The sequence below is a fragment of the Panthera leo genome, chromosome B4 (assembly GCF_018350215.1).
Source record: "Panthera leo isolate Ple1 chromosome B4, P.leo_Ple1_pat1.1, whole genome shotgun sequence".
NCBI classification, from domain to species: Eukaryota; Metazoa; Chordata; class Mammalia; order Carnivora; family Felidae; genus Panthera; species Panthera leo.
Window position 1 is genome coordinate 78,705,361 of NC_056685.1, and position 10,337 is coordinate 78,715,697.

The 10,337-nt window shown below is 46.8% G+C and overlaps 1 protein-coding gene across 1 annotated transcript; it reads right to left on the reverse strand.

Annotated features, from left to right (window-relative positions):
- Positions 1-4,958: 4,958 nt before the first annotated feature.
- On the reverse strand, positions 4,959-10,038 carry KRT1 (keratin 1). The gene is made up of 9 exons (XM_042944557.1): positions 9,430-10,038; positions 8,283-8,497; positions 7,909-7,969; positions 7,408-7,503; positions 7,080-7,244; positions 6,822-6,947; positions 6,034-6,254; positions 5,484-5,518; positions 4,959-5,392 (listed from the first exon to the last, which is right to left on the reverse strand). Exons 1-9 carry the CDS (start codon positions 10,036-10,038, stop codon positions 5,031-5,033), a joined length of 1,890 nt encoding a protein of 629 aa, XP_042800491.1. The 3' UTR covers positions 4,959-5,030.
- Positions 10,039-10,337: the final 299 nt, after the last annotated feature.

Consider the following 10,337-nt stretch of genomic DNA (forward strand, 5'->3'; position numbering starts at 1 on the left):
TCCCCAGGGGCACTAGATGGTTGTCTGAGGACTGGAATTGTAGGAGAAGAGGCACTTAGTGTGTGGGGATGGGAGACGGTGGGAAGGCCATTCTTCTTCAGAGTTAGATGAATCTCAGAACTCTATTAAGGACTTGGCTATGTTCAAGCCACACAGTTATGGAAAGAAACTGGCCAGTTATGGAAGGAAGACTGGCCACTGAAATGACTTCTACAACACTGTGACCATACTAGGAAGGAAAATTGCCCAAAGGGAGCCCCAAGAGTGAAGGAAAGAATTCTGTCCCTCCAGCTGAGACACTAGGGGTGAGACATATGAATCTAGACCCAGGGAGAGTAGTTGCGTGCAGGCAACTTAACATAAGGGCAAAATGCTGAAATTGGCTCATATGCTGTGGTATATAGGCAGAAGTCACAGCCAGCCTCCAGAAGGCTTATATGCTGAAGAACATGCAGTTCAAATCCCAATGGAGACAATCAAGTCTACTGGGTGTTTGGAGGGAGGCCGGGGTGGCAGGACCTCTGAGAAAGAAGAATGAATATATATGCATATTTTTGCTTGCGTGTGCATACATACCTTTGGAAAGATGCCTAAGCAACTATGGTTACCACAGAGAAAAGGAACTCAGTGGTGGGGGATGGGAGAATTTTTATCATATGGTTGTTCTTATAGATTTCCATCTTTCTGAGTATTATTAATTGCATAAGCACCAAGCATCAAATTAGCACTGGGCCTACCCAAGGATGAAATGTGGGAGTCTAAGATTTTGAGAGGGCATCACTAGATCTGGGAGACCTCGCTGTCTTGGTTAGACAGCTCCTGAAGAATTATGTCTGCTCTCGTGGACTTTACATTTTCTCCTTTTGAGCAAGCTTCTCCTGTATATATATATACATACATACATATATATATATATAATATATGTATACATACACATATATGTATGTATATATATGTGTGTATGTATACATATATATATATTAATGTTTTTTTAATTTATTTTTAAAGTAGAGAGAGAGAGACAGAGCATGAGCGGGGGAGGAGCAAAGACAGAGGGAGACACAGAATCCGAAGCAGGCTCCAGGCTCTGAGCTGTCAGCACAGAGCCCGATGCGGGGCTTGAACTCACCAACTGTGAGATCATGACCTGAGCCGAAGTCAGACGCTTAACTGACTGAGCCACCCAGGCGCCCCTCCTGTATATTTTTTACTTTCTTTCCTACTGTGTGTTCTCAACAATTCTCCCTCTACCCCTTCTTCCTGAGTTCTCTCATAGATTACTCTTTCAAATTTTGATGAAGTTCAGTTTATACCTCCAGCCCCAGTAATTACATGGAGAGAGTAGAGGCTCCTCAAAAGACCTAAGTCATCATTTCTCCACACTAGCCCTCTTGCTACATTATCTGTTATTACCCAAGCCAGAACCGTGGAGCCATCCTCAACTCTTCCCTTTGCGTCACCCATCCCCAACCCACATACCAATCCATCACCAAGTCCTGATGATTTGAATCCCAACTACCTGTGGAATTCAGATCTTCACCCTTATTTCTGGCCACCCACCCACCTCTAAGGACCTGAACTTAAGGTGTAAGACTTTTTTGTCTGCACCTTTGCCATCATTCCCTATCAAGTCTTCCTATTCCAGTATGGTCCCCTCCAATCTGGCCTGAGTTATTCCTTTAAAATACCCATCTGACCATGCCAGTCTCCTATTAAATCCCTTCACTGGCTCCTTCTCACCTATCATAGCAGTGTCAGCCTCCAAATACCTGGGGGGAAAAATGGCATTTCCATGAGCAGGCCTCTCACAAGCAGAGCAGATTTCTTACAGGATGTTCAAGTACAAGACAAACTGTGGCTCATGCTCAATTCTTATTCCGCCAGCAGTAAAACAACCCCTTTGTCTCCCATTGTCCCTGTACATAGTAGGCTGTAATAAGTCAATAGGTCCAAAACCACCTGAGAACTTCTGACTTACAAACTAGAGTCCAGATTCCTTTGACTGCCTACAAGGATGGTCCTTTCTGAGTGAATCTGATGAACTTGTCACCTTCCTTTCTCGTCACCAACTTCAAGTTCCTTCAGATGATCAAATACTTCATGTAATTTCATTCTTCCACACTTAACCCATATTATCTCTTCTCTCTGGAGTGTCCTTCTCTGCCTTAAATGTCTTTGTCTGTCTTGTCTGCCTGACAAACTCCTGTTTGTCCTCTAAAACCCTGCCATGCACCACTCCCATATGTACCCTTTCTATACCTTTTATATTACAATGCACATGGGCTGTGTGCATTGTAATGGCACATTTGCATACATCCCATCACCCAAGTCTCTAAGCTCTATGACAGCAAGAACCGTGTCTCACTCATCAGAGCCTCCCCAGTGTTTGGCCTTGTCCCTGACACATACTACGTGTGCAGGAACTGTTTGTTGAACCGAATGGAATCCATATTTTTCCTCTGCTGTCTCTCTAGTACTAATGAACATTGGCACTTCATACTATACAATTTATTTCCCCATTACATACTGACCTACACATGGGTTTCATTTAGTCCGGTGATTTTACAAGTTTTGATAAGTTTCACCGTAAGTTGTAGGGTCTCTGTTTCATGTCTGACCTTGCCAAGAAAACTCAAGTCCAAACAAGATGAACAAGGGTGTTACCAATGTAAAATGTAACTAAAGAAAGTTGTAATGTAATAAAGGAATTAGAAAATGTGTGCCAGAGTACTAGAACACTCTCACTGGTTCATTCACTCAGTGGTCTCCCAGGTGCTGCATCTGGTGGCCCCAGAAGTCTTCTTTCCTTTGGAGGAAAGTAAACCATCTCAAAGCCACTCAACTCCTATTTCTCTAAATCAACAAGCACCAAGCCACTTATTATGATTAACTCAATTTCCCAGGTATCTTGGTAACAGGATGGGGAGGCTCTGGTATTTCAGTCTCTGAAAATGTAACAAGCAAATACATGGACGTTATGGCTCATGCATCCATGACTTACGTGTTTGGTTCACAAATATTAGTCCTTAGGAGCAGATTCAAATTGGATACATTAACAAAATCAATTCTATGTCACTACAGAGCTGTCACTGGGCCACCATGACCATGCCAAGGTACTTCCCTCCTTGGTGGCTTTGACTGCCTGCTATCTTCTTCTACTTCTGAGTCACTCCCTTCTAATTTCATTTAACTACCTCTGGATAACATATCCACAGTTCACAAAGCATTTCACACTATTTATTTTATCCTCTTGATGTCCCCAAGCAAATATTCTCATCCCCATTTCACCTATAAGACAACTGAAGCTCCGAATGGCCAAGTGATTTGTCCAAGGATCCACACATGCAGTAGGCTGTGGTTATTTTCCTTAGCCTGCCCCTTAAACACCCTTATTTTTATCCACCATAAGGCTTCTCTTTCACATCAGTCCAGACAGGAAGCACCTGTAGTGAAGGAGTGATTAGGGAGGAGAGATAGAGCTCATCAAGTTGTATTTACATAGGACTCTTGTTGACTTTTATCCTCTATTCCCCTCAGTTCTGCTTGAGACTGGAGCTAGGACGACTTTTCCTAATTGAAAGCTAAGAAAATTGAACTTCAGGAAAGTTGGCTGACTTTTTCATGGTCATAGAACCCCTGGGAATCTGATGTTCATTGGTCTTTAGAGTAAGCATCTACTGAGCTATCTAGAGACCAACAAGCAATGCTATAATAGCCAGATCATCAACAACAGCAGCATTATTATCAAAAATGGCATCCACCAAGTTCTTACCATGTGCTAAACCATGTTCATTCATTATCTCATTCAATCCTTACATGATTCCCACAAGGAAGGCATTGTTATCTCCTTTTTAGAGATAATAAAACTGAGGTACAGAGAGACCTGTAACTTGCACATTATCACAGAGCTAGTAAATGGTGGTGGTAAGATCTAGCTCCAAGCATATCTGAGTCCAAATGCCCATGCTTCTGATCACTATTCTATCCCATTGTACAACTTTATGAGTACAAGCTATATGTGCACGAATGGACTTAGATTAAAGAGCTCTTAGATTCAGTGGCCTGACAGAGGAAAAATGGATATCTGGCTCTCCATCACCACTCTTGGTTCTTGAGCTACCTAGCCAAAGTCTGCATTCTGGCTATAGTAGCTGCTGACCCTGTGTTACCCACACCGCCCTCATCACTGTTCCACATGAACAATTACTTTTCCACGCAATACTTTCCTCTCTTCTCTATGCCAGACTCCTCTTTCCCAAACTGCTTGCTCCCTGCCCTTTCCATGAAAGACTTCTCAAATGAACAGAAGCTTCCATTTCTCCACGACATATGTACACTCTGGGAAAGAGCGCATTGTGTTTAAATGTCAAATGCTTAAAGTTAAATGGTGCCTGACAGGCCTCTGCATCTTGCCCATCATTTGCATGTGTCCCAAGTCCCCCATAGACCATGTGGCTCTAAGGTCTTCTTTCCCTCCCACAAAGCACCCATCCAGGACAGACAGTGCCATGAACAAAGGAGATTGAGACTCAGAGAGAATTTCAAATGCGGTTTATTGCAGCAATACAGGGAAGCGGGGAGTTTAAGGCCTCTCCACAAAAGACAATCAACTTGCTCACACCTTATATACAAAACCAAAGCAACACAGAGCTTGCTCCAAGAAATAGGATACTAAGGAAGTGTCCAGAGCGTGTGCTCCATGCACAGCAAAGAAGCCGTGGTTCTAACCAGCCCTCCTCTGGCCGACTTAAGGAGGTGCTTTGAAATGTAATGTGTGCAGTGGTGATTGCTGAACTGTTTCTCAGGCAAAGCACACAGCAGGGTCATAGCCAGGGGGACTGAGATTGCCACTGGTCTAAAAACTTCTTTGGGAAGCAGAGAAGAAAGGAAAGAGCCTGGGAACTAGGGTGAATCAGTGTAACTCATGATAGCTCTTTTCTCCAGTAAGGCTGGGGGCAACAGACCTTGGTCTTGCCAAGCGTGTTTGGTAGTGATGGAGAGGGAGCACTAACAGGACAGAGGACACCTCTTTATCTGATCACTCTGGAATAGCTGGAGGAAACAAACTTCACGCTGGAACTGCCACCAGAGGTCTTAGTACCCCCAGAGCTGGATCCCCGGCCTCCAGACGAACTGAAACTGCCTCCAGAGCTCCCGCCGGAACCCCGGCCGCCCCCTCCAGAGCCGCCTCGGTGGCCTCCACTGCTGCTACCGGAACCGAAGCCGCCGCCACCTCCAGATCCATAGCCGCCGCCTCCAGAGCCGTAGCCGCCACCTCCAGAGCCGTAACTGCCACCTCCGGAGCCATAGCCGCCGCCTCCGCCGCCGGATCCGAAACCCCCGCCTCCTCGGCCACCACCTCCACTGATGGTGGTGTGGCTGGTGTTCACCGCTGCAAAGGGACACGCGGTTATCACCACCCCAACTCCTTTTCCAACCGGGCAAAACCTGCGCGCGCCCCTAAGAAAGCAGCTTGTACTTACACACGCTCACATTCGGGGAACACTCTCCAGACATCCTGTAGGAGAAAGAAAAGAACATCCCTCAGGACCCTCCGGCCGCACAAACCCTCTCAGCCATCTTCAAGATTCTCCCCATTTGGGGCTCCTCCTATCCACCTGATCTGAAACCTGATCCAGTCCCCTTGGCCTCCCAAACCTCTGCCATTTTCCCAGCATAAACACAAACAGGGAGACATGTCCGTATAAAGTAGACAAGAGTCTTGCCGTGAACGCAGGTTAACGTTAACAGTGCCATTGACTTCTAGGCCAGATGACACCTGAGCCAGCCCAGATGGAGAATAAACTGTGCCATCTCAAAGCACTTCATAGAGATACCACAACCTTCTGAAAGAAGTTGGGCACCCTGGGTCCCAAAGCAAAGCCAAGCCTTTCCTCCTGCACCCTGTAGCGTTCCCCCTTCCCCATACCCAGGACCAGCTGCAGTCACATGGCTGCGTGTCCAACAGCAATCAGCCTACCAGGGAGGAAGCACCAAAAGAAGTGGCCAAGCCACCCAGGGTTCTGTCCTCACCTGCTTTCCTCTCCTTCCAGAAGGGTTCTGTAGGTGGCGATCTCCATATCCAGGGCCAGCTTGACATTCAGCAGCTCCTGGTAGTCACGCAGCAGCCGGGCCATGTCCTCCTTGGCCTGTTGCAGGGCATCCTCCAGCTCAGCCAGCTTGTTCTGGGCATCTTTGAGGGCGTTCTCACCACGCTGCTCGGCATCGCTGATGGATTGCTGCAGCGCAGAGATCTGAGAAAGAAAAGCTCACACATTACACACTCTGCTGTCACCTAATCCCACCCTGGCCTTCTTATCTCACATCCAACTGTCCATCTCCATGAGGCTGGTACTCTGGGTCCAAGAGAATGACAGCAAGCTCTGGATAACCCATCACTGCTTCCGGATAGTACGTCACCGTGTTGACTTCCTTGAAAGCCCTTAAAGGGGATGCAGGAGCCTCTCTTGGCCCTGAGCTGAGGCTTCTCCGCCCCTTACAGACCTGACATTCTCTACACTGAAACCTCCTGACTGCCTTTCCTCTCACTCACCACGTCTGTGCATCAGGGGCTAGGTCACTCATGACCATCACATCCATTTCTCTACTAGGTCGTTGTCACAAGTTTCCCTAAAGAGAACCCAGCATGGTAGCTGCATTGTGGAAACCAGAATAATCACCAGAGGAACTAGGGACAGTAATATAACCTTGGAGTGGATTGCAAGATTCAAAACCAGGAACGTGTCCTCCAGTTACCCGAGACCCTCACCCCACACCAATTCCATATAGCTGAACAGTAAGCAGAAGGAAGGAGCATGTACCTGCTTCTTGACACTATCGATCTCGGATCTCAGTCTCTGGACCATCCGATTCAGTTCAGAAATCTCCATCTTTGTACTTTTCAGGCTGTCCCCATGTTTGCCAGCAGTGATCTGGAGCTCTTCATACTAAAGATGGTGGAACAAGTCAATTAGATGTGGCAGAGCATACCGTGGTTCACGCATACACACATAAGAGAAAACACAGGACAGGAAGACAAGACATTTCAGGACAACTGGCTAGACATTCAGTTTATTCACCTTGGTCTGGTAGAGCGCCTCGGCCTCGGCCTTGCTCTTCTGGGCAATCTCCTCATACTGAGCCTTGACCTCAGAGATGATGCTGTCCAGGTCCAGGTTCCTGTTGTTGTCCATGGACAGGATGACATTGGTTTCGCTGATATGAGTCTGCATCTGGGCCAACTCCTGCAAGATATAATAGTTCAATGGCTCTTACAGTGTTAACACAGAAAACAGTTTAGACAGAGGGAGGAGTCAGGAGATGGAAGGTGTATCTTTGTTCTCCTGGTTAGTGATGGGCTCAGGCTCCAAGTTCTCCATCTGGGTAAATGTTGAAAGCAGGACTTACTGCTTCATAGAGTGCTCTGTAGAAATCAATCTCCTGCTGCAAGTTGTCAACTTTGGCCTGAAGGTCCACCTTGGTCATATAAGCAGCATCCACATCCTAGAGGAACAATGGACATCATGAAATCATGTTCTTTCCAGGGCAAGTCCCTCTCACTGGCTGTCAGGGGCTTCTCCAAGTAGAACCAGTGTTTGGAATCTCCTCCACACCTTTCTACCCAGGCGGATCACAATCCCTAGACTGCACCACCCCTCAGAATCACAATCACAGAAGAGCTTGCCTGAGTGGCTGAGAACTTGCCCTCCCCCACCCTCCTACATGAAGTGTGAGAGAGCTGGAGAAGCAAAGTGTGCCTGGGTAAGCCCAGGTCCATGATAATGTGGCCGAGAGGCTATTCATCAGGCCCATCACCTGGCTGTCCACATCATGCCTTCCCTCTGCTTAATAATTGGAGACCTTCTTCTACTATTCATTTCAGATGTGAGGTCCTACAGTTTTGCTCACCTTCTTGATGGTCACAAATTCATTTTCTGCATTTGTCCGCTTGTTGATCTCATCCTCATACCTGCAAGGAAATCAGAAGTATTCAGATGTTTGGCACAGGTGACACCCTAAGTTCAGCTTCCTGGATTGAAATTGGCATCGCCCATCATGGCCTCTTACTAGTAGCCTAGGACGGTGTGGCCATCCCTTTCTTCTGAGCAATAAAACTGCTAAACTATTTCCAGCTTCTGAGAAAATGAATTCTGGAAATGCCAAATTAATTGGCCTCTAACCTAAGAAAAGATATTAGCACGTACTGTTCATGTATGTAGCTTGCCACTTTCTGGAAATATCTTAGAACGAAAGTCATGAATTTCCTGGCCAGTGTTCCTTACTTGTTTCGGTAGTCTTCCACCAGGTCTTGCATATTCTTCAATTCCGAATCCATCCGAGACTGGTCATTCTTCAGCTGGTCCACTCTATTTCTAAGACTGCTGATGTAGGACTCAAAGTAGGGCTCTAAGCTGTGGGTCCGCGTGGAGGTATCAACCTGCTGCAGCAGCTCCCATTTTGTTTGCAGCACCTGGTTCTGTTGCTCCAGGAACCTCACCTAAGAACACACCCCATGACCCACTGGTGCAGAAAGGGAGTCCCCTGGCCCCTGGGTGCCATGGACTACCACACAATAAGACCTGTGCCTCATTTGGAAAAAAAAAAAGAAAAAGAAAACTTGTTCTTTCTGTTTTCCTGGCCATGAGGGAGTGACCAAATACCAAACAGCAAAGCCCATGCAAAATTACTGCAACTACACTTTGAAATAGATACATTATACTTAAAAGGTCCACCTTCCAATTTTTTTAAGGTAGATTACCATAAACATTGGTATGCAGTCCCTGAGCACACACATGTTCCAAAGGATGGTGGAGAAACCCAAACTTGAATTTGAAATCTCTTGTGGAAACTTTGAGTTGACATTATTGATGATTAAGCAGTAATTAGACATGGTTTACATGTTTTTCCAGAGCGGATACTTGGAATATAAGAATTAAAAAAAAAAAAAACCTCTACCCTGATCTGGTACCATTGTAAATTTTTCAGAAGGCAAAGCTCCCCTTCTGACAGCAAAAGATGTTTGAGACTGGCTTATTACATCCTCTCTGCTACAACATCACAGTGCACTCTGTTCACCCTCAACTCCCTTTTTAAGGTTAGGAAGACCTTTCCAGAATTCTCATTTGCACCCTGGAAAGCTGAGTTAGCCCCATTTCTATTGTCTTTGTCCACCATATGTAAGTCTCAACTTAGATCAAGGACTGAATAAAAAACCATTTCAAGGTGGTGTCACATTGACTCACATCTATGTAGACCACCGACCTCTTGGTCCAAGAGAGAGTATAGTCATTTGAACCATCCACAAAAATACTTATAACCTATCTCCTAGGAGACAAGTCCACAAAATACCCAAACAGCCACTTGAGGCAGAAGGCCAATCTCAAATGGACCAAGAGCAACTCTCCCAGTGCACTGAGCAGATAAACTCACCTTGTCAATGAAGGAGGCAAATTGGTTGTTGAGTGTCTTGATTTGCTCCCTTTCTCGAGACTTTACTTTTTGAATCTCAGGGTCAATCTCCACATTGAGGGGCTGCAGAAGACTCTGGTTGATGGTGACTTCCTGGATGCCACCGGGGGGGCAGACAGGCCCAAAACTCCCTCCACCAAAACCACCTCCACCGAAACCACTGCCACCAAAACCACCTCCACCGAAACCACCTCCACCGAAACCACTGCCACCAAAACCACCTCCACCGAAACCACTGCCACCAAAACCACCTCCACCGAAACCACCTCCACTGCCAAAACCACCCCCAAAGCCACCACCACCAAAACCACCACGTCCTCCTCCGGCCACGCTTATGGAGATGCTTTTACTGCCACCAAGGTTAACAAGGCTTCGACTTCCAAAACCACCGCCACCAGCACCCCCACCGCCACCGCCACATCTTCCCCCTGAAAATCTCCCACCACCTCCCCCACCATGGCGGACGGAGCTGCTAGTCATCCTGCGCCGGAAGCTGACCACTCCGGCAGAGCCAGAGCTGAAGCCCCCTCCACTCCGGAACCCAGACCTAGAGCTAAACTGTCGACTCATGTTGACTAGGAGAGAGTTGGAGCCAAGTCAGGAGAGGAAGGGAGCCCACACTCCTCTACCCCAAGCACAGAGACTGTCCCTTTTATACAGAGAGCACATTTGGGCTTGGTCCTCAAGTCAGCGGGATGCAGAGCCATGCAAGGGTTTGGCTTGCCTGCAGCCATACAAGATTTTTACGAGCCTCAACAATGCTATAAACAATACACACCTAGCTCCCAGGATGGCTCTCAAAATTGCTGTGAGTGCAAGATCGCCTGTGTGGCAATCATTTTATCAGACCAAATCTCTCTTCAAGTGCT